The following is a 24,390-nucleotide window of genomic DNA, read 5'->3' on the forward strand; positions in this document are numbered from 1 at the left end:
CAGATTAGTAATATGTTCTTAATATTGACAAGAATTTTTTAATTGTGTCAAATTCCATCACAACAAATGAGGTTAAATTAATTGTAGTTCCATAATAGCCTGAGAATAGCACTGTCATTGCACCAGTTACACTGGCTGGGCTCCACCAAGGGATTCAACTCTGGGGTCTTCAGGAGCTTCCCAGCCCATGACACAGAACAGTGCAACTGTAAATCATTGAAACTGCTTGCTGGTAGGAGGGAATGTGATTTTCTTTGTATAAGCCTTGACTAACTCAGGTTAGACAGGTACTGGGAGAACCAGTGATTGACTTGGTGTCAGGAAGTGAAACTCCTGTGTCCAAAATGTCATCACTTTCTAGTGTGGGACCTTCGTCAAGCCCTTTGCTGCCTCAGTTTCCTTTTCTGTAACAAGCAGGTTAGCTGTAGGATTGGTACAATCTCTTTCACCCCCACAAATTCCAGGAGTCTCCTCTTTGGCAAAATGAAATTGGAAAGAGTTGGGACCAGCCATTTGGAATGGGCTAGAACTTGGTTGTAAACTGCCCCTCTTAGAGCCTTTGTGTGAAAGTGCTTGGCCACCATTACAGGTTAGTTTGATAATTATCCGGCCAGGGACTGTTGAGAAGTAATCTTATAGGGGTTTCAGGCTAGCTGAGGGGACAGCTGCTGGGAGGAAGTGGGCGTGGCGGTCATTCCCAACTTCCTTGTTTGGAGTAAACTTCGGCAGCATCTGGCTTCGATGTTTGCTTTTCCATCTGTTGATGCGCTTTTTGGAACTCTCCTGCCTGCCAGAGAAAACATCTAGAAGAAGCGCGTCGCCAAATCTTAGCCGTTCCCGTGGGTCCCCAAACCCCACCAGCCTCCAGAGAGGGAAGGCGAAGTCGAGACAAAAAGCAGACGCGCCTATAGCGCCTTGGCTCCAGCCGCTCGCAGCGAGTAGGTGGAGAGACAGAGCCGTCGGCGCCCGCCCCTCGGCCCAGCACACCCGCGCGGGGGCGCGTCTTGCCCCTCTCTAGGCACTCCTGCCGTCGATCCGGAACTTGGCGCTGGAGATGGGGCAGCGGCGAGGCGCGCCGACTGCGCCGAGCGCCTAGTGCGCCAGCTGCCTGCCGTCCCCGCGCCTGCGGCCGGCGCGCTCGCTGGGCTCGGCTCGGCTCGCGGCAGCCGACCTGCGGGGCATCGCGCGCCGCGCCGCCGGGAGGGACGCGGCCGGGCGCGGGCGGCGGGCGCGGGGCTGCGCGCTCTGCCGCGGGAGACCCCGGGCGCCGCCGGCCGAGCCATGACGGACGCCAGCAGCAGGAAAGAGGGCTTCAAAAAATGCCGGAGCGCCACTTTCAGCATCGATGGCTACAGCTTCACCATCGGTGAGAACTTTGCCGCCTCCGTCCGACTCCCGGCGTGGGCAGACACCCTTTCCGGGGGCGCGAGGGGGCGGGCGCGGTGGGGGTCCGGCTGGGCCGCGAGCCGCGGCGGCAGGGTGTTTGCTCACGCAGAGACAGAGTGATAGAGACATCTAGACAGGTGTGAATGGGAAGGCTAACCCAGGGCAGAAACACAGAGACGGAGAAGCCGGGGCAGAAACTGGGACAGTGACAGAGACGTGGAGGCAGCGATAGAGAGATGCAGAGGCTGAGAAAGACACACAGAGAGAGGTTCAGACAGAGATTGAACAATAGTTGCTACAAAAGTTGAAACAAGGAGAAAGGGAGACGGAAAAAGAGAAAAAGAGGGAGAGGGAGAAAAGGAGAGGGCAAGGGAGAGGTGGGAAGAGGAGAGAGGGAGGGAGAAGAGAGAGGCGATAAAGCAGAAAAAAAGGCGCATTCAGTCTGGCAGATAGGCAGGACGCAGGCATGGAGGAAGGGATGCATGATGTTACTGAGCTAATTGAGGAAAAGCTGTCCCCTGTCCCCCAGAACCCCAGTGGCTCCCTGTTTTCTTTCCTTCCCAAACCCTCTACCAAAAGGGGTACCAGAGCGGGGCTGGAGGAATCTTCATGGCTATTGGAGGGAGCAGGACCACAGGGGGTGGCCCTCTGGAGGCTGAATTTGAAGAGATCAATTTTTGATGCTTTTACTGCTGGTCCCATGCTGTGTACTGTCTTGAAACAAATGGTCCAGGGCTTGCCTCCTCCTCTTTCTAGGAGGTAGGCAAAGCCAGGGGGGCCTCCTCTCTGGAATGCCAGTCTGCAGAAGGGCAGGGCAGAACCAGGTGCCATGCAGCTGCTGCAGCACTTTCACTTTGGAGCATGCTCGGGTCACTATGGCTTTAAAAGTGAGCTTAACCCCAAAGCCTTGGAACGTGAGAAGTGTGATAATTTGCTTTTTGGTGGGCTGCACCTGCTTGGAGATGTAGCAGAAAATGAGGAGCAAGCAGAGACCAACAGTGAGAGCTCATCTCTGCACCACTTTTGCTCCTTCTAATGAAGTGACCCAAGATTTCTGGGGCAGGGACTTAACACGTTACTTTCAGAATTAAGTCTAAACTCCTTAGCCTGTTTCCCAAGGCTCTCCTTTCTGGCTTGAGCTTGCCTCTCCTGGCTCAACTGTTACTTCAAAGCTGTTTCATCCCCACGTCATTGCTTGTTCTTACCCATACCCACCCCTGGGGGCCTCTGCTCAGGTTACTCCTTCCTTCAGGCAGGAATGCTGTTCCCCCAACTCTGCACTGAGAGATCTTAGCTAACCTGGCTCTCACTTGCTACCTTCTCTACTCTCCTTCTTCATTAGAAAGAATTTCTCCCTGTGCACTCTCCTTAGACTCCTGGGCCTCTGTGAGAGCTCACACCCTGCCTTGAACACTTATTTCCACACTGTCGTTGGTTCTCCTTATATGACAAATTCCTTAAGGAGGAGACTGTGTCTAATTTAATCTTTTACCCTCTAATTTATTATGGTGGGTGCTTGGGGTTTTGTAGAAATGAACTAAAGGTTACTGAGGTCAAAAGTGGTTTATTGTAAGGCCACTGTCATGTTAATGTTAGTTTTCTTGCATATGGTAAGAAAACTTCTAAACGTCATTTTTAAATATCTTACCTGGTAGTTCACTGTGGAGTCCTTTCTTCCAAAAGGGTGGATTTGAAAACCCAGGTTACAGTGTGGTCCTCCCCGACCTAAGCCCTTTCCTCCTTTTGCTTCTATGCTCACTAGAAGGAATGGTCTGGCACATGGTCATGGTCTGCTGGTCAGAAGGGGCCTCAGAAGTGAACTGGTCACATCCTGGTGAGAGAGCTGTCAGTCTCTTTCAGACCTCTGGGCATTTATTCAGTCTTCCCTTTCCATCTGTCCTTCTTTCCTCTCTCCTTCAACAAATGCTTATTGAATTTTACTGTATTCTAAGATACAGCTTACCACAATGCCTGCCACATGGCAAACATTCAATAAATGGCAATTGTTGTAATTATTCAAGGCTCTAAGCTAACATTCTAGTGAGTTTATTAAGATAAATCAGACTTAGAAACTGGTATTCAAGGAATTTGTACTCATGGGGAGATGTGATACGTTCAGACATAATATCTTACAAAGTCGAAGCTATTAAGTGCCATTAGAGACATTTTAGAAATTTTAGACATTTTAGAGAACACAGATAATCAAGAAGAAAGAAGGAAATCATTTGTAATTTTATCACCCATTGCTAAATATTATTAATCTTTCTTGTATATACTTACAGTTCTTTTTTATATACACGCTATTTTAAACGAAATGCAATCATCATGATTGGTAATCTGTTCTTTAATATCTTACTAGCTTTGCTTCATGCCACACAGTATTTATTTAATCAATCTATTGTTGGCTATTTAGGTTGCTTTAAATTTTCACCATAATGAACAGTGAAAAGAGACTAAATCTTTAAGTACATCCATGAATACTTTTGAGGATAAATTTCCAGAAGTGCAATTGCTTGGTCCGAGATTGCTATGTATATATTCAGGGATTTTAAAACATACTGCTCTACTACCCTCTAGCAATACCAACCTGTACTCCCGCCAGCAGTGTTCCCAGGTGCTTACACACTCTCATGAGTACCAGATACTGTAATTTAAAAAAAAATTCTGGTTTGAGAGGTGGAAGGTGGTATCTTAGCTGCACATGTTATTTCACTTCTTTTGAAAAAGTGCTTTTTTATGTCCTTGGCCTGTATGTCTTTCCTCTGGGGGATTTCATCATTTATTTTTAGTTTGCCAGTACTTTTACTGTATATAAACACATGTTAATGCTACATATAATCAATATGCTAATTTTTATAGTATATTTAATTCTTGTACATTGTGTGTTATATAATTAGCAATGGCTATATATGTAATTCCTATATATCAATCGCATAATTATTAATTAGTATATAGCAATAATATACATTATATACACACAGATACACATATATCTCTGTGTGTCTTTATATATAGTATAATTAGTAAGTGCTGCCGGTCATGTATATTACACATATTTCTTCCAAGCAGGAGGGCTCATGTTCCTATAGCATCAGTGCGGGAGGTTAGGACTTGCTTTGCGAAGGTCCAGGGGTCCTGCAGCCCACACTCGTGGCTGCCAGCTTGCCCCATGGTTTCAGCAGGGTGAAGCAGGTGGACAGTCCCCCTTTTACCATGTGAGAGACAAATTCCTGATGAGATCTTTGTTGTCTCTAGATCTCTCCTTTTCTCAGGTATCTGACATTCTGTCATTAGGCATCACCTCCTCTTCTAGTATGTTAATTATGCAAAATTTCAGTCAAAGGACTTTACTAAAGGGAACCCTGTGGTGGGGTGGCCACTCTTGAGATTGTTAGCAGGGGAGGCCTATGGGGACAATGGGGGTATTGAGGGTTCTGTAGGAGGAGAGGCATGATGCATCCCTGTGGCGAGGTCAAGAATAAAGTTTCTTTGGAGGGCTCCTGACAAAACTGTCTGCTGAATGGATATTTCTGGGCTGAGGGGAGGCATCCACTTCTGGTCCCAACTGGCAGGGAGAAGGCTTCAGCTGTGGTTCTCCACCAGGGGTGATACTCTCCATGGGTGTTTGGACACGTGTGGTGTCCTTTTGGTAGTCGCATGGTGGGGTGCTGCGGACAGGCTTTACAGTCAGTGAGCAGATGCCGGAGTAAATGTTCTGCAGTGTGAGGGACGGTCTTGTACAGTGAGCAGTTGCCCTCAACCCCAGTCCCAAACACCCCCATGGAGTAACCCTGTGAAGCATGGAAGCCTGGGGCCCCTGGACTGGCCTGCGCCCTGGCTGCATGGACTGTGGGACACTGATGGCCAAGGCTGCAGTGAGAACAGGTGCCACCATGTGCCATGCGCAGCTCCGAGGTGTGGACCGGGCACCGAGCTAGGTGTTTTATTGGTGATTCCGTCACCTTTACAACAACTCTGAAAGGTGTCTGTTATGACCCCCACTTTAGGAGAGGCAATTTGCCAGAAGTCACCAGGTAGTAAGTGGCAGAGTTGGGTTCTGACCACATCTGGCTCGACTCCTCAGTCCAGGGTTTGTCCCACACCACACTGCACCCCACAGTGGACTTTATCTCTTCCTGAGCCTTGGGACTTATCTGCCATCTGAATGAAGAGAGATTGGGAGCTTACCAGGTCTGGTGAGGCAGTACAGGCGGGGTCAGCACCAGAAGAGATAGACCATTGCTGCATGGTGGGCAGGGCTGCTCTTTGGAGGAAGGTTAGGTTGAAAAACAAGGCTTGTTAATCTGCTCTCCATCGGGGCTGCCTGCTCAGTCCCTTGCTTCCCATGTCCCAGGGCAAATGGTTTTGTGTCCTCTTTTATCTAATTTTCTCAGGTCATGAAATCAGGTCTGAGTTCAAGAGGTCTTGGAAATAAGACTATGAGGTTGGACATGTGCCGTATCTAGACAGCCCTAACTGCCATCCAGTCTTCGTGATTTGAGAGCTCCATCCCAGGAAACCATTGAATTTATGATTGTAGCAAGTGATTATAATGATTAGCACTAATTGAAGGCCATATATTGAAGTTCAAGTGTAATTTGACTCTGGTGAGGTGCTTGTGAACTAGCATTTGAGTGTGAAGTGAATAGGTTTAAGGGGAATTGCAATATCATTGTTTTCTAGAACTTTCCTTGTCTTTTGGGGTTTAGACATCTATTTGGGTTTGTATTAAGTGGATTCACAGATCTTACTTTTTCCAGGAAGCTTCCTGAAATACAAACATGCACCTTTCTCCAAACTGCAGTATGCCTGCAAAGAACAAAACCATGTTTCTTTTCAAATTTGCAGCTTATTTTTTTAAATTGAAGTATAGTTGATATAAAATATTTATATTAGTTTCAGGTGTATAACACAGTGTTTTGACAATTAAATGCATTACAAAATGCTCACCACAGTATGAAAAGCATTTTTTTTTTAACCACGAAGTGGGCCTCACTTATTCCCCTTTTGGTGCTCCTCACCACCTGTTCTGCAGATGAGAAGAGGGGGGGCCCTCATTTTCCCTTTTGCCCTCAGTGGTGGCCTCTAGGGTGTCTGAAGGAAACGGGAGCAGCCATGGGCTGTGATCCGTGAAGTTGGTGGGGTGTATGGCAAAGAAGCTGCTTCCCTCAAAAGCAAAGCTGGTGGTGGTGTGGAGGATTCGAGGCTTGTACGGAAGAGGTACTGCTAACAGAGGGGTGTGTTTCCTGAAGCAGCTGCCACTGTCTCCCTTGCTCCTGTGTTTTTCCTCACAGGGCTGTCCCAGAGGAGGAAAGACCAGGGGCCCCTGAACAGCAATTAGAGGTCCATGGCTGCGAGTGAGAGTTCCCTGTCCCACCCTTGGGCTGCAGGGAGCAGGGACTGACGCCAAGGGGAGGTGGTTCTGCTGGGGGTGCTCCTTTCTCAGGACTCCGGGGTGGCCGAAGCCAGGGGGACGTGGCTGCACACATCGGGGGTGTGGCCCACTTCACAGCCCAGGAACTGAGGCCCTGGCCTCCCTGGGTGCACAGGGCTGAGGACTTTCTTAGCCCAGACGGGCCGCGGGGCTCTCTTGGCTGAGTGTCTTCTTCCTCTTGCTTGTCTGTCTGGGTGGAGGGAAGACCTTTGTGCATCGTGTGCTTGGCTGGGGGTGATGGTCGGGGGGCAAAGGCCTGAATGAGGATCTAAGGCCGACGATCCCACTACTCCCTCCCAGGACCCGTTGACCTAACCCCTCCTCTCCACATCTCTGAGAAGACTGGAGCAGAGAGAGATGACGCGGCAGGGGGCTGTGCAAAGGGGGGCTTGCAGTCTGCTCTGACACTCATTCTCCAAGTCCCCATCTTGGGCAGATCACTCTCTGAGTTTAGTTTCCTCACGTGTCAGATGGGGAGTGTGATCCTTAGTGAGGGAGCTGTGCTGAGGATCAGGGGAGGTTATGCATGAGAACTGCTTTGTTACCTTTAAAATGCCATTAAAATGCATGTTATTAGGGAAGTCTTAACACTGGGCAATATGTATGTGTCCCTCTTCACAGCATTTGCACTCTAAGGGCAGCCACATCTGTAGCTTGAGGAGTGAGGCCCTCATCACAGGGTTCTGATCATCAGTCAGCAGATGGAGTGCCCAGTTTTAAGGATGTGGGTCAGCTGAGTGGTGTCATTTGTAGTGGGAAACCTTGTGCTTTGCAGTCACAGAAAGACTTATTGTGCCAACCGGGCAAGTCAGTTAGTGTCTCTCAGCTTCAGTTTCCTTCTCAGAATAAATGGGGCTCATAACACTTTCCTTATGGGTGACCCATGGCCTGGATAGTGAAGTGCCATGCACTTGTTCTCACACTGTGCGTGTGTGCCTCGTGTCCCTTCCCTTCACCTGAAGTCATGCCTGACCAGAGCTGGCTCTGGCTGGGAGTGGGTGAGGAGCAGTGGTGTGGTCCTGAGCGGGGTGGGTGTGCTCTGGGGCAGGTGCAGAGGTGGGTCAGTACTGGCCTGCACTGGTGGAGTGGCCGCCAGGAAGCCCTGAACAACTGTATTGGTCCCTGACAGCAGTGGGGAACAAGAGCAAAGTGGGTACTGGGCTCCCTCCTGCCCTCCCATGGTCTGATGCATCTCCCTGGGCTGCACAGTGTACCTGGAATGTCTAAACAGCCTCTACAGACCTGGACAGAGCAATGGGCAGAGTTCATATGGGGCTATGGGGGAAGTCGGGGGGCTATGGGGGGAAAGGCATTGCAGGAATGACCTCTGAGCCCGGTTTGGGAATCTGGCCTGGGATGCAGAATGAAAAGGGGACCAGGATGGTTAAATTGGACTTGGTAGTCCAGAATATCACAAGCTCTGGAGTTGGACATTTGGGGTCCAGTTTCTGAACTTTATCTTCTCTTTGTTGGGATCTTGGAGAGGTGGCATCACATGGTTAAAGTTCATGGTCCTAAGCTGTATAGTGGACATAATAAATAGTGTCTACCTTGCTGGGTTGGGAAATGAGATGAGATAATGCAGGTAGAGCTCTCAGGCATTAAGATTCTTAAGTCCACCCTGGCTGCTATAAGAATACCACAGACTGGGTGGCTTATACAACAGAAGTTAATTTTCTCACAGTTCTGGAGGTGGCGGGGCAGACACCTGAAGAACTGGTGTCTGGTGAGGGCCTGCCTCCTGACTCACAGATGGCCATCTCCTCATTGTGTCCTCATGTGGCAGAAGGGGTGAGGGAGCTCTCTGGGGTCTCTTTGATAAGGCACAGATTCCATTTATGAGGGTTCCATCCTCATCACCTAATTACCTCTGAAAGGCCCCAACCATCAGTTTGGGGGTTAGGTTTCAAAATATGAATTTGAGGGGGGTGTGTACAAAAATATTCAGTCTATAGCACTATTATTATTGGAAGTTAATAAACATTTGCTGAACATAGCACTCAAATAGGCCTTGCAGAAGGGCAGGGAACCATGGCGGGGAAATGGACAGTGTAGGGGAAAACATCCAAGACTCAGAACTGAAGGAGTTAGTTTCTTACTGACCTGCTCTTTAATCTTGGGCAAATCCCTTAATATGGGGTGTCAGTTTCTCCATCTGTAAGTGACCTGTTGAGTAAGGAAACCTCTGGGGTTCCTGCCTCTAGGAAGGAGGTGAACTTGGAGTCCTGAAGCCCCCCCTAGCTTTTCCAGGGTCGGAAGGTTCACGGAGATGGCTCAGTGAGGCACACTGGGAATTTCTGCTGAAAGATGTTTTACAGAGTTCAAAGCAAAGCAGAGCAAATTGGATGTAGGACTAGTAAAGAGTGAAATTATTCTTTAAGTAAGTAGACTGGATTTTGTGTATACAACTTTGCATGGTAATTCTTACTCGGAGGGAAGTTGATAACCACTGAGCTAGACACAAGAAAGGAACAAAAAACAAGTCAGTGAGTTAGCTGCCTAGGCCTTCCGGCCATTTCACCCTTGTGATATCAAATCCCAGTGGGAAATGGGGGTTGGGGGGAAGTTTGACTGCAGGGTTAGCTCCATTCTGATGTGATAGGAAGCCCTTATGGCTTCGATTCATGTTACTAGATTTGTTTGCTATGAGTAACAAATGCAATAATGGGTAATGGTTATAGAAGCACCCAGCATGGGTCCTGTTTAATAAATGCTCGTTGGATTGGAGAGTCAATGTATGTAGAGGTTAAGAGCATGGGTTCTAGAGTTTGACTATCTTGGTTTAAATTTTGGCTTCACAGTTAACTAGCTGTGTGAGTTATTAGCTGTTACATTGTTGGGAGAGTTCAAAAGGCTGAGAATGTAAGAATCCAGCCCACTCCAGGTGCCAGTAACTGGTAGTCACTGGTTGTGATGGTGGAGAGGCCCTGAAATCAGGGAGCAGGTAGGTCTCCCAGACCCAAAGCTGCTTCCTGGCTGGTGCTCACAGCCTGCCCCTGGCTGCCTCCCATAGCCCCCCACCAGCCACTTACATTGAGTGCTGGCCTGGCTGCATGGCTGTCTTTGTTTGAGTGTAGGATTTCCAACCAGGCTGGGTATCTGGAGTGCCTGCCTCCCACCAGCCGAGTGCTTCCAGCTGGTCCTGGATAATTGGTGCCAGCTGCTCTGGGGATCGCTGGTTGGGACTTCCTGTGGTGTTTGGCAGGCAGGCTCTGGAGTGTGGTGGGAGCTTGGCCTGAGAACCAGGCCTTCCCCAAAAGGCGCTGGGGGTGGGGGCTTGGAAGCAGAGTTGCTGGAAGTTGGTTTTTATTTGTTGGAAGGCAGTATCTGCTGGACAAAGATCCAAAGTTCTCAAGACTCCATCCCTGAGTATTAGTGCATATATGTTGCTGCACATGTTTGTTTCTCTGAGATGAAGTCACACTGACTGCTTTGCTGATCCTACCTTTTTCTCTGCTTCTGATTGCTGCGCTTTCTCTCTCGATAAACACATGGAGTGGCTTAGATGTGATTTCATGGGCTTGGAGAAGAAGGTAAGAGAAGGACCAGCTGTCCTTGACTTGCATCACCAGTAACAGCCAGCATTGGGTTAGCCTTTAAGAAAAGGCCTTGAAGGCAGTCTGCTCGGGCTGTTAGAAGTGAAGGTGCAGGTGGGGCAGTTAATGGCGAGTGAGGGTTTCAGTGCAGCTCTTCAGACTGCAGGTCAGAGCTCTCTCCTGCTTTTGTATTTTGTATTTTTTGGGTTGGAATGCTGTGTTGGGCTTGCTGAATTAGATATTTTATTTACCAGACATCTTGACTATTTGGTGATCATCTCAAAGGATTCTTGTGGCTCATAAGGTGGAAAGAACATTTCTTTACTTTTAGACACATCAGACTTTGAATTGCTGAGTTCTCATATTCACTATTTATGAGATAATTTGACCAGTCCTTTCTGAGTCTTGTAAAGTAGGAATAATAATATCTGTAAACAATTATGATAGTTAAAAGGTGCTGGCCCTGTCACGAGACCTTCCCAGGTGCTCACACATCCTAGGTTCTGCTCCATCTCTTCTCCTTCCTTAGTTCATGCCAGAGCTGAAGGTATTCTGGCTGGCTCTTTTCCGTTCACCCTGTAACGACAAAGCACTGGAGCGCTCCAGCCCTCTGGGAGCTGCAGCTCTCTGAGAGGCCCCAGGAGAAGGCTGGCGTCATTTTACTCTGGCTCCTGGGAACAGGGAGCCCAGATGAACACAATAGGATTTAGGCATCAAGTGGGAAAGCGGATGGATTTCTATTTTAAAGTCATTAGTTTACAATTTCCAAGAAAGGCTTATTATGTCTAGTGATTCATCATCTTTCTTTAACTGTTGGACATTACTTTAGATTTTCACATTTTGTCAAGTCAGTAAATACTGGAGGGGAATCCAGCATCTCTTAAAGAGGGAACCAGCAGGACTCTGAGCAGAACCAGATCCCAACCATCTGCTGGGCCCCAGGGAAACGCAGCTTTCCAACAAGATGCCTTTTATTCCTACCTCATCTGGGTCTTTCATGAGGCCAACTGTTTAAGACAGTGAAAGAAGTTTAAAGATGCAGAATTTAGGCCAGTTGTGTAAAACTGTAAACCTGCTGTTAGTGACTATTTTAAAGAGGATGTTTTTGGGGGGTGATTATGCAGCTTTTATGCAAACTGTTGCCCCATGTTGATGATGATAATGTTTCATCGTTTGTGAAGCACCTTCCCAAACATTGACTTATTTAATTTACCAGTAACTCTGTAAGAAAACTATGAGCAGCTCCATTTTACAGGGAGAGAAACTGGGGCTTCAAGAAGTCAAAGTGACTTGTTCCAGAACAATTACTCCAGTCTAGTTTCTACATTTTGTGAAGCTCAGGCATCGGAAGCAGAAATTTGGGAACTGTCTTAGATTCCTTTTCCTGTGTCCCACCCCTCCTCCATGTAATTAGTTATCAAGTCTGTAGATTTCCTTCTCTAAACCCTTTCCCATTCATACTTTCCCTTCCACCTCCTCTGCCTTAGTTCAGACCACCCTCTTCTTTACCGAGTCCATTACAACATTTCCAAGGGTCTCCCCACCTCCAAGTTGCCTCTCCTCTAACCTTCTTCTCAATACAGCAGCTGAAATGTTCTTCTGCAACACACAACCGATTGGGCAGTTTAAAACTATCCTGCAGCTTAAAACCCTCAGTTTTAAAACTATTCAGTAGCTTCCCATTACGTGCAGGATCAAGCCCACATTCCCAGGTAGGGCTCACAGGCCTTCCATGATCTGGTCTTTGCTTTTCCTCTTGGCTCCTACTTTGCAGTGTCCCTGCCTGCCCATGGATTGCGATCATTCACTTAGCCTTTCCTTATGGAGTGCCCACCACATGACAGACATGGTGTTAAGCATTAGGGATTCAATGTGAGTAAAACTGATTAGCTCTGTGGGGCCCACAGGCATTAGTGGTGTGACTGTGTTCTGTCCTCTGACAGCATGGCCAGGGTGCTGTAGGACCGCCTGACAGTGGGATGGAACTTGGTCTGGGGTTTTGGGGTGGGCTTCTGTGATGAAGGGGGTGGGAGAGTAGGTAAGAGAGCATCTAGGTGGAGTGGACAGCCTATGCAGAGGCCCTGTGGCAGGAGGGTGGTAGAGGAAGAGCATAGATCAAGAAGAGGCTAGAGAAGTGGGCAGAAGTTCTTGTAGACCAGCTAAAGGGTTTTGGTCTTTTTCCCAAGAACTGTGGGAAGGCAGTTAATGGTTTTAAGCAGAAGTGATCAGATTTGTGTTCACCGAGGCACATTCTGGTTATACTGTGGCTGGTCAGCCCGTGAGTTTTTGTTGTCTGGTCCTGCTGTTGTGTAATAACTTTTTGTGCATGGCATTCCTCCCCTGTATCTGGGCCTTCCAGCATCCTTCTGAGTATTCCTTCTCTCTTCAGACTAAATCAGACTTTAAGGCTGCCAGAGAGGTGGTCCATGGGGTCTGGAGGCTGTCATTTTCCTAATTACTCAATTCATTTTTTAACAAAATGAAGATAGAATTATTAATTTTATTTGCCTGTAAAAATGATCCATGTTTATTTGGGAACTCAGGAAGGAAAACCTCATTATCTGGAGATGACCCTTGTCAATATTTAGGTAAATTTAGTTCCATATTTTTCTTTATCCTAGGTTCACATTTATATTTAAATGGGATCATGCATGTTGTTCTGCTTTTAAAGACTTAATTGTATGAATGGATATTTAAAATTACTCAGCTTGGGCTTCTCTTGGTATCTAGGCCATGTTTTATGCTCATCTCAGTTTCCCTAATCCTGCCACCCCACAAGCCAGGTGAAATTTATCTGAGTATTTCACATCATGGCTCATTTGGACAGTGCTGTCTCACCAGTTACACACACACACACACGCACCCTCCCCCCCCCATATACTTATTCTCTGTGTATATGTAGTTGAGCATTTGTGATGCAGGTATTATTCTAAGGGCTTTGAAAACACTAGCTCATTTAATTCCCAGTTTTCTGATGGGGAAACAAAGGCATTTACCTGGGGAAGTGGAGAGAACAGGACTTTGAATCCAGAGCATCTGAAGCTAAAATGGTTATGTGTGTATCTAACTATGCATAGGAGATGGCGAAGGAAGGGCTCTTCTTATATCTGTGGGATGTGCCTTTGGAAAAACTTCAAAACACTTTTGGGTCATGCAACATCTCTTCTTAGCACCCTAATGAGAGGCTTTATGACCTTGTCTGAGGGAGGTAAACAGAGTGTTAAGCTTTCTGGACCTGAATGTTTCTTGTAGCTTATTTCAACTGAAAGCTCAGTTGGTCACTCATTCTTTCATTCTTTCTCTTACAAACATTGGCTAGGTGCCCAGTGACTGGCAAATATAAGGAGACATTAGACAAATTCCTCATTCTTAATAAGTGAAAAGGTTTGTGGGGAGACCGATACTGAAAAATGATGTCTTTTGGCCAAGTGCTGTTGGAGAGGCTTATGAAGGGTGAGGTGAGGGCAGGAAGGTCATTGCCTGCAGGAGTCAGCATGGGCTTGGACTCCATTTTTTTCCTGTCTTGCCTTCCCTTCCCCTCACTTCTGCATTCCCTCCATTCAGTTTTATTGAGGTATTATTTACATACCATAAAATTCACCCATTTTAAAAGTACAATTCATTGTTTTCAGTGAATTTACAGAGTTGTACACTCATCACCATGTAGAACTACCTCATTGTTTTATTTTGAATAGTGTCCATTTTATTGATATATACAGTTGTCCTTTCACCAACTGATGGACACAGTTGTTTCTGTGTTTTGGCTATTATGAGTAATGCTGCTATAAACGTTCATGTGACAGGTCTTTGTGGGAAACAAGTTTTAATTCTTTTGGGTAGATTCTTAGGAGCAGAACTGCTGGGTTGTATGGCAAATTAATGTTTAACTTTTAGGAACTGCCTGGTGTTTTCCAAAGTGCCTGCACCATTTTTTACAATCCCACCAGCAATGTATGAGAGTCCTTGACCCGAGTTTTAAAGAAGTAGGAAACAACTAGATCAGTGGTTTTCAAATACTCAGGGGCAGGGCTGGCTGCATAGGAACCAAATGGGGAACCTACTCAAGACTTCTGGGCCCCATGCTTTGGAGACTGTGATTCTGCAGTTACGGGATGGGGCCTGGGCATGTGCATTTTTAGAAAGTTCTTTATAACACTGATGCGAAGCTTTGGGAATCACTGAACTGGATGAGGTTGAGAATGGGATTGGCAGGGGAGAGATTCTGGAAACATTCTAGGCAAAGAAAATAGCATGTATAAGAACAGCATACATAATATGAGCTTATAATGGTGAGCAGTAGGAGTGGAGAGAGGGAGAGAGAGCTAAGGAGGGACCAATTAATTCTTTGACTCTGAAAACATTTTAGAGGAACTTTTTTTTTTTAGTAGCAGACACTAGTCTCAGAGCTTTATATTTAATTTTCAACAACCCTTTTTACTCATTATTATTCTCGGTTTATAGGCGAGGAAACTGAGGCTCAGGAGATCAAGTAAGTAATAGGACTGGGACTTGAAATCAGGTCTGCCTGGCTTTTTCCATTATAGCAGTTTGCTCGTGTTCTGTGCAGAGCACTGTGCGAACACGGTCTTGGGATTTCATATTCATTTTAGGAGAATTCATTAGCATTCTAATATTGCAATTGATTCTTTGGCTTGCTGTGCAATCACTGCTATTTGCTTTTCTTTTCTGTGGGTTAGAGGTGTATTAGATTTTCTCTAATGGAAATGACAATATTTAAACATTCCAGGGAGATGCAATGAAAGATCCCAGAGTTATACACCTTGAGCTCTAGTTTACGTCTGCTTCAGGGAGAGTTCACTGGCTGCTTCTTCCCTCCTGACCTCTTTCGATCAAGGTTGCATTTACTGACTGTGCAGGCACCTGATGCTGGGTCTCTGGTCGCTGTCTGTCTGAGCTCTGTAGAAGTGGGAGGTTAAGGCCCTCTGGAATCAGGAGTTGGAGTTCCGCAGTAGGGCTGTTTTCAGAGCTGCATGCATGATGAGGGGAAACTTATAGTAATTACTGAACAGATGCTCTTAATGAGGTCTCTGCTGGATTTCCAGCTGGCGGCGAGAGCTCTGCACTGGGATGGGAACATTGCAGCCACTGGATCATTATGTGACATCACATCCTCCCCTTGTTGTCATAGCAGCTGTAATCATCCCACTGAAAGTGTCCCTCAGGGTGATGGCAAGCCACATCTTTTTCCATTAATGGGAATCTGTGGTGCTTTTTTTCATGCTAAGGAGAAAAAGAACTAGCATATTAATGCTTTTCTAAAGGAGAAAAAGCTTAACAATTTTCAGCATGATATTACTACTATTTCTATTATTTTAACAATTTTTATGCAAGTCACACATGTTGACTGTGGAAAAATTCATAAAATAAGGATTGGCAAGGAGAACACAAAATCCTACTTGCAGTATCAGCAGGTGTGGAGAATCACTGTTAACAATTTCATAAATGTTTTCTCTGCTTGAGTTTTAACACATATGCACATCCATTATTCTTATTTCAAATATGGGAGCATTACTCTATTGTTGTTTACTTTTTTCCCCTACCTAATGATGTGTCATTAAATATTGTTTCATATCAATAGTCTTCAACAGAATTTTGAAGGTAGCTAGGATGGTTTTATTTAGCCGATCTTTGTTGGACATTTAAGCTCTTTCTGCTGTCTTGCTATAACAAATACCACTCCGTGACTATCATTGTTTATGCATCTTTATAAATCCTTTTTGTTTTAGGATAAATTTTTTGAAGTAAACTTGTTGATTAGAAAGAGTTGAATATTTTTGAAGCATTTGAAATATATATTCTAACCCCTGCCTGCAATGTTGAACCAGTTTACAATTCCACACGTAAATGTTTATATTTTTTCTCAGATGGTTTTCATATTGTTTTTAGCATTATAGATTTTTCTCTTTGGTAAGTTTTTATATTTGATTTTGATTTCTTAATGTGATGGTTAATTTTACATGTCAACTTGTATAGGCTAAGGGATGCCCAGACAGCTGGTAAAACATTATTTCTGGGTGTGTCTGTGAGAGTGTTTAGAGAAGAAATAAGCATTTGTTTCTATAGAATGAATATAGATCATCCTCGCCAGTGCTGGTGTGCATCATGCAATTTGTTGCAGATAATGGGACTTCCTGTCTCCAAAATTGTGTGAGCAAATTCCTATGATAAATCTCCTCTTACATATGTATCTGTATGTATCCTGTTGGCTCTGTTTCTCTGGAGAATTTTGACTAATACAGACAGCTTTATTGAGGTATAATTTACCAGGAAATCAACCTACTTTAAGTATACAATTAAATGATTTTTATTAACTTAACAGAATTGTGCCACTGTCACTACCATCCAATTTTGAACATTTCCATCACCTCAAAAAGAATGCTATGCCCATTCATAGTCATAGAATCCAGTTTTATAGCCAATTTTCTGCCAATTGTTATGTCTTTTAGCAAGTTTTATTTTTCACTGCCAGTCATTTTGTGCCTTTCTAGAACTCTTGTATTAATTTCCAAATTGTTGGATTACAAATTCAAGAAAGTCTCTAGAAGTGCCTGTGTATGTTAAGAACTCATGTATCTGAAAATCCCTTTCTAACATGGCACATAAATTGGTGGCATACAAGTGCTGGATGGTAACTTTTTTCTTCTTCAAAATTCTATAGGCACTGATTCTGATCTCCTTGGATTTAGCCTCCCATTGGAGAAATCTGAAGCCTGACTGATTTTTCATGCTGTCCATGCAACCTTGTTTTTCTGCCTGGGTGCTTATAGTGTTTTTATATTTTTTAATTACAAAAATTTTTATCTTTGTAGTTAAATTATTTTGCAAGTATGTGGGTAGATGTCTCTTTTAATCGACTTTTAAAGAAAGCCAAAGGACCACTTGATCTGCATATGCAGTTTTTCTGGAGATTAAGAAATGATTTCTTCTATTATATCTTTGATTATTACCTGTTTTTTACTTGTTCTGAATTCTCTTTCAGGGACAGACACTGTCCCTATATTGAGTGTTTTCCACAACTAGAATCACTTTAATTTCCCTGTTATTTCCTTCTGATTTCCTTTTTGATTTGACCACTGAATGGATTTTGTGTAATATCAATTTGGTTCTTTAACTCTTTCCAATGTGTCCATTACTTACGCTATTGCATTTTAATTTTCTTGGGATCCTTCCTTCTCTCCTACATTTGTTTTCTTTGCAATTGTAATTGCATTTTTATTTCCCCCACTCATGTTTCTCCTTTATCCGCCCATATAGTGCAGTCCCCTTATCATGTTTGGGGCATGTTGGTGTGTATTACTCCTAGTTCAGTTTTCTATTTCCATTAGGCCATTACCTGATGAATCCTACTCTACTGAAGTGGCCTCTACTGTCTCCTGCTGCCTGATTCTCTGGCACTCTGAACATGAACAAGCCACAGCTATCAGTATGCATTATTATCAGAGTTCATCCCGATGGTATGTTGCTTTTATTTGAGAGGAATGTGCTGTGCTACCATCAAGTCTCTTCTCCCCAACATCAGTTTGTATTTTCTAGAGTTTGTGGCTTCTGTTTAGATTTGGAAGAGGTAGGGGCTGAAGCTGGGGAAGAGAAGATGGGAATAGAACCTGAAGTTGAGAGATGAAAGGGGAAGTTTGAAGCATCTTTCTTTCTCTCAGTCTCTCCCTCTGGTCTCATGGTTGGTTTCATTCACCAAAGCTAGGCTGTGTCAAGAGCTGATGCCTCAGCAGCTGTTGCTCGAGTCCAGTTCCATCTAGTCTGTATTCCTCATCAGTTGCTCCCAGGTCCTGGTATTGGGCTGTGGTCTGTAGTTTTGTTATGACTTTTAATTATTTTTTTCTATGTCTTCTTTACTATTAATGAGAATGCAGGAGCATTTGCATTGGGAACTTGTGGCTTTATACCATTTTGGGCCAGAAGCATCATATTTGGTATTCTGAGGGTTGTGTAAAAATTTTTGAATACCTGTTGGCAATTTGTGAAGACTATGAAAGTGAAGTTTATAGAAGATTAAAAAATGACTGTTCATGTCTGGGTAGTGCCATATGTTGCTTATTGTGGAAAAGCATGGCATGTGCATAGCTTTTAAGTGATGTGGAGTGTAAGGATTTTTCTTTTTTCCTTTTGAGTCCAGGAGAAGAATAGTGAACAACTGTTTTATAAAAGCCAGTATTTTGTTATTTCTGTGCCAACCAAAGCTTCATTTCCCAGTTCTTTGTTTCATTCTCCAATGGGGGTAATGGTGGTTAAAATAGTAACTGATGTTTCTTGAGTGGTTCTTGGGCATCAGGTACTATGTTAAGGTAGCTCATTTAATCCTCACCACAACCCTTTGAGATGTTATTATTATCAATATTCCCACAGAAAGGTTAAATGATTTACTTTAAGATTGCAGGGCTTACAAGTGGCAGACCCAGGGTCAGAATCCAGGGTGCCTGGCTTTGGAGCCCCAACTCCTAACCATTACATAGCACTGTCCCTCAAAGAGGCTGCCTTTCACGTAGTTAGCCGGCCTCCTCCTAGACACCAAGGTTCCTAACTCTAGGATTTAATGTTTGCTCCTGTGTTAAAATGCCTCTCATTTGTGTTAACAGAATTGCTGAAGAGGATGGTTGGGATGTGTAAACCTTTTCCTTGTTTCTTGAGTCATAGTTAGATACAGTTAATATCTAGATGGGCAAAGACACATGCTCATTTAAGTCTTGTTTATACTTGTTTTTGTCACTTCTAGTACTTTGTTTTTGTTTCTGCCCCAGTTTGCTTTACTGTAAAATGGGGCTGATAACAGTGCCTATTTCTTAAGGTTACAGTGAATATTAAAGAGCTAATAAATGTAGAGTACTTTTAACAGTGCTTTGTACATGGCAAATGATCAATAAATATAGCTATTGTTGATATTATTATTAGTATTGTTATAATATTTTCTACTTTCATTGTGGCCATTTATATCCCGAGTAAATGAAAATGTTTACGTCTTCACCAACTGATGTCTTGCAGTTCATAAATAAGGTTTGCCAACTTGATGAGCAGTCATCTACAAATATAGGATTTTACTAAATGAGCATGGTTATGTACCATATCATTATGTTGGTGATTTGCTGGATGTTTTTATCCATTGCGAGCAGTATCTTGTCTTAGACATTCAGTTAAACTCAGGAACAAGTGATTTATCAGCTCTGTGTAGTCAAGAGGTTTGCAAGCATGTATATAAATGAACCACAGGGGGAACTCCACATTTAATTTTATTGCCTTTCCGCCACCACAACCCATTTCCAAGAGATGTTTGCAGGGGAAATCCAGGAAGACTTGTAGCTTTTATGTTTTGTTTTCCTCAATGTTCTTGTCAACTTGCAGGTAGGGAAATCTTAGGCTAGAGGCTTGGAATACAGAAAGGGAGATTGGAGAGTTTTCATACAAAAGATGGCTAAATAATTTTTTCTTTATTTGATGCTAAACTTTTACCTTGAAACATGCTTTCAGGTTCACTAGCTTTCTCAGTTTTTGTTCATCAAGATTTGTTAAGGAAGTACAAAGTATGGACCATGGAGAGAGAGGCCACTATTGTGATTAGCTGTGTACATTATGTGCTGACAGGAGCTTGTGTGAACCACTGCCTCACCAGCCCAATGATGTCAGTGGGGTCTGGGCATGGGCATCATGCGAGGTTTTGTTTAGAAGTTTATTTTAAACTCTGAAATACATGCCAGGTGTTCAAGGTCCCATCTGACAAAATATGTAAGCTTGCTTTCATTGCCAACAATGGAGTGAGTACCTAATATGGAGGGGGAACAACTTTTCTTAGAACTGTAGCATGATTAGTGGAAGCACCTTGGAATTTGGGATGGAGAGTTCTGGGTTTTAGTCTTAGATAGGCATCTCTAACTATATGACTTTGAGCAACAATCTCCCCAGTCTGGGCTTAAATTCATTTGTAAAATCAGAGAATTTAATTTGGTCAGTGATTTAAAAATAGTTTTGTAGACTTGTAGGGCCTAGTAGAGGTGCTTTAGGAATTGGGCACATCTTTGATTCAAACATCAGTTGTAAAACATATTTTTAACTAAAAATATTATATGCATTTGTTTATTTTATTAAATACACCAACTTTCTTGAATGCATCAGCATTTGTAAACATGTGAATTTGTGTTGCAAGATTAGCTATTTTTCTAGTAGAACTCGAAATGAAGATTCTTCTATTTCAATTTATTTGAAAAGCATCCTGAGATTGCAGAGTGAGTAGCAAAACTTGCCCAGTTCATCCCTGCTTATAAGTACTAATCTGAATTTTTTTGATCCTGTATAACCATGACAGAGAAATACAATGGATGCTGAAGCTGATGTAACACACAGTCATCTTTGACCCCCAGTTTGAAATTTTCACATCTAACAAAACAGCATCTAATGAATCTCATTGACCTGCTTTATTATAAATAGAAAAGTTTTGATTTTTAAGTAAAATGATAATAAATATCATTACATCCAAATTGGGGTTCTGTGTAAAATTCCATTTGAATAAAAGGTTTACTGCTAAAAATGTTTGAGACATCTACTAGATGTTTCTAAGTGTCCTTTTAGTCTAAAATCCCCTTAAAATCTAACTTAAGCCTTCCTGTTATCCAGCGGTTTATGTTCGTTACTATGCAATCCTCCATTGCCCTCTTCCAGAATGAGAAGAGAATAGGGCTCACATCATGTTTTGAGATCTCCAGAAAAGAGGCAGCAGCATAAGTTGATATTCTAAGTACATTATTCTCCTTAGGAACCCAACAAGATGGTGATTCTAGGACTCAGTGTTTTTATACTGGGGACCCTTCCACATTTCATATCCGTGAACTACGTTGCCACCACAGTTATGGTGTCGACAACTGATTTGTTGTGATTAAGACACAACTAGAGTTGTGGTGCTCCCACAGATCAGTTGTGCTGTCTTTGAAGGCGAAATTAGTACCTCACCCTCTTGTTCTCAAGGATATTCTCCTCTGACCATCACCATGCTCTTCTGTCCTGCTGACTGAGCCCTGAAGTTAATTCCTTCTTACTGATAAACAAATGCCGAGATCCACAAGGGAAATCCAGTGGCTTCTGATCCTGACTTCTGGTTCTCACTGTGCTAACTCTGTGTCCACTGTGGCTAAGGACATAGTTGTGGGCTGACCTCTGTCCTTGGTGTCACCCTAACATACTTTCAGACATGGTATTGTAATAACAGGAAGTTCTTGGTTTATGTTTATATATTAGCTCAAAGCACGCCACCAAGACTTTATCAATTAGTTTTTGTGGATAGTTTTGCTTTCTTCTAATATGTTTTGCAAAATGCTGGCTGCCTACTTCCTGGATTATGGGCCACACTATCACAGTCTATGCACAACCAGCCTTTGACTGGGCACCCTTAGCCCTGTGTCTGTCATTGCTGCTACTGCAAATGCTGTTCTTTTTTGCAACTCACATTATTGAGTACTGAAAGAGTCACTTCCTGGGTATGCGCCAAGATGAAGTAGGTTTCTCCATTTCCAGGTGTTAGGGCATTTCTTATTTAGTAATCTGAAATACTCCCACCCCCATGTCCATCTTGAAGCAGATGTTACAGAGGTTACTGATTAATTATTTCATACCTAATATCATAGGGTTAACTAAATATATGGTATATGCTTAATGGATACTTACTAAAGGTATCACATGGCCGCCTGTCTCTTTTTGCCCAATGTATTCTTTTACATTGGCACATTTGACATGCATGCCCAATAAAAATAGCTTTTGTTCTTCAGCTCATTACTTGATGGTGGCCATATACACTGGGTCATATTCACCCCCTGAGACCAATCACTGGCTTAGTGGGAGGGGATTGTCATTATTGACTTAGACCAATCACAAGTCATTGCATGGACTGGGTCCACCACACCCAAATACAATCAGGATTCTGTTCACTAGTCTTTGTCAGACAGCACAGAGTATCTGACACAGCCATCCCAACTCTGAATATTTTGTTTGTTGAAAAGTCTTGGTTTTTGCTATGTCATAAATCTCACTGAAGGCAATGAGTTTTAGCTTTGAGACTCTTGATTTGTGCAAAGAAGTGTTTAGAATTTTCAGAATTCACTTAAATGGGAGAATTGCATCTTCATTGGTTCAATATGAAGTAACTTATTTTCTTAAATTTTTGTGGAACAAGTGAGTGTATATGTATATGATCTGGTCTGGTGGGATATTTGGAATGTTTGTCCTGGATATGTGTGAATTTAATTATTTCTTTGTCAACTTGCATCCCCCAGCACAGATCAGTCCAGCTGGGTTATGAAGGCTCCCATTGAGTCTGGGCCTCATCTCACTTGATGTGCCTCAGTCTTCACTGCTGGCCCTGCTGATCTCAAACACTGGTCTCCGTTCTCTTGGTTGATCACAAGGGGCAGGGACAGCTCAGTTTCAGGGTGCTGCATTGTTACACTCCCCAGTCTACTCACCCAAGCTAATGAGCATCTTCATTTCTCAGGCTGAGATGCTGCTGCTGGGTGAACAGATGAGACATAGTGGAGGTGATTCATTTGTACCCCTTGCAAGTAACTAGTGGGAGAAACAGCAGGTCTGCAGCACCCCAGAGGTTCTCGAGCAGGAAGGCCCAGTTTATCTCCTCAAATCTTTCCCTTCACCATTTCATCTTTTATTTGCAACCAGAGTCCTCCCAGATGCCTCCCCAGATGTTCTCCAGCTATGCAGACCACAAGAGGCTGCCCCTCTGCCCTGGTGCCCATTCCATTCAAGCATTGCCCAATTTGTCATTATCCGAGGGTGGAGGCCCTATTGCCATGTCAGGGAGGGATGTGCAAACTGGTGGCAGATGTGCCTGTTCCGTCCTGTTCTGCCTATTTGTCAATAAAGTCTGTTAATTTTCTAAATTTTCACAAGAAATTATTTTATTTCAACTAACCAATCTGGCATCATAACTTCCTCCACTGCAATACATTTCCTTCTGATGAAAACTACCCATTTCACAGCATCATTCCTATTTCAGAAATGATCGTGTTCCTGGATAAAATCTTGTAATTTTAAATCTTTTTCTAACATAATTGTTTCTTTAAAAACTGGTATCCCTTATTGTTTATCTATTCTAGGATATCACAGCATGTTATCCTCAGACAATTTCATTCAAAAGAAAGAATGTGGACTCAGTTTAGCCCAACAGTATATTCTGAGGTTAAATTTTTTTCCCCGTGGGCCCCTGACAAGTTGGTTAGATTGTCTAGAGGGCATGTGGAAGGGACTTCTCAGAAGCCATCTCATTTAACAATTCACCCGAGCCCAGTTTGCACCTCTGTTTTGCATGGTCAAGTGTCAAAGCTGGAATTTGAATCTGGAGCCCACCTTCTCCAAAGCCTGTGTCCCTGGTACTATGCCATATAATTGTTGAGTAGGATCTTGAGGGTCATGACATCCAGGCTGGAGGTGCCTCAGGTCTTAAGGCCAGGTGGCATCTTGGTCACTATTCCTAATCAGCTCATATGTGGAGTTTCAACTTGTCATGCAGAACATATTTTCCTCAGATCAAGCTACCCTCCTTTTCTAAAGGCCTTTGAGGCACTGTGATGAGTGGTGTGCTCACATTTGATATTAGCTCAGCTTCCTAAGAAGTCGTTCATCTCTTTCTTCCTTGACTGTGCCTCCTAATCAGGGAGAAAGCATTTTCCTGGGCCTCTTGCAGGTTTTTTTTTTTTAACCAAATACTACTTGATTATTGCAAAATGGGAAAACATTAGAAAATACAGTTGCATGGAAAGGAAAATCACTCTGAACTCCACCACCTGGAGATAAATGCTTTCAGGTTTTGTTGTGTATTATTTTACATTTTTAACATGCAAAATTTGTATATAAAATAGAACTCTAATATGTACACTGTTTTATGCTCTGCTTTTTAATCCTTTTAATTTGATAGGCTGCTTTTATTGCCTAATAGTATTTCCTAAACTCCTTTGCATATGAATATAGAGAGAACCACATCATTTTTAACAGGTGTACGTTATAACG

The 24,390-nt window shown here is 43.6% G+C and overlaps 1 protein-coding gene across 1 annotated transcript in view; it reads left to right on the forward strand.

The window, feature by feature from the left end:
- Nucleotides 1–751: 751 nt before the first annotated feature.
- Nucleotides 752–24,390, forward strand: part of PDE1C (phosphodiesterase 1C) — a 462,113-nt gene continuing 438,474 nt past the window's right edge. The window contains exon 1 of the mRNA XM_037027419.2: nucleotides 752–1,366. Coding sequence (XP_036883314.2) covers nucleotides 1,282–1,366 — 85 coding nt within the window. The 5' untranslated portion in view covers nucleotides 752–1,281. The remainder of the gene's footprint in view (nucleotides 1,367–24,390) is intronic.

The sequence above is a fragment of the Manis javanica genome, chromosome 6 (assembly GCF_040802235.1).
Source record: "Manis javanica isolate MJ-LG chromosome 6, MJ_LKY, whole genome shotgun sequence".
NCBI classification, from domain to species: Eukaryota; Metazoa; Chordata; class Mammalia; order Pholidota; family Manidae; genus Manis; species Manis javanica.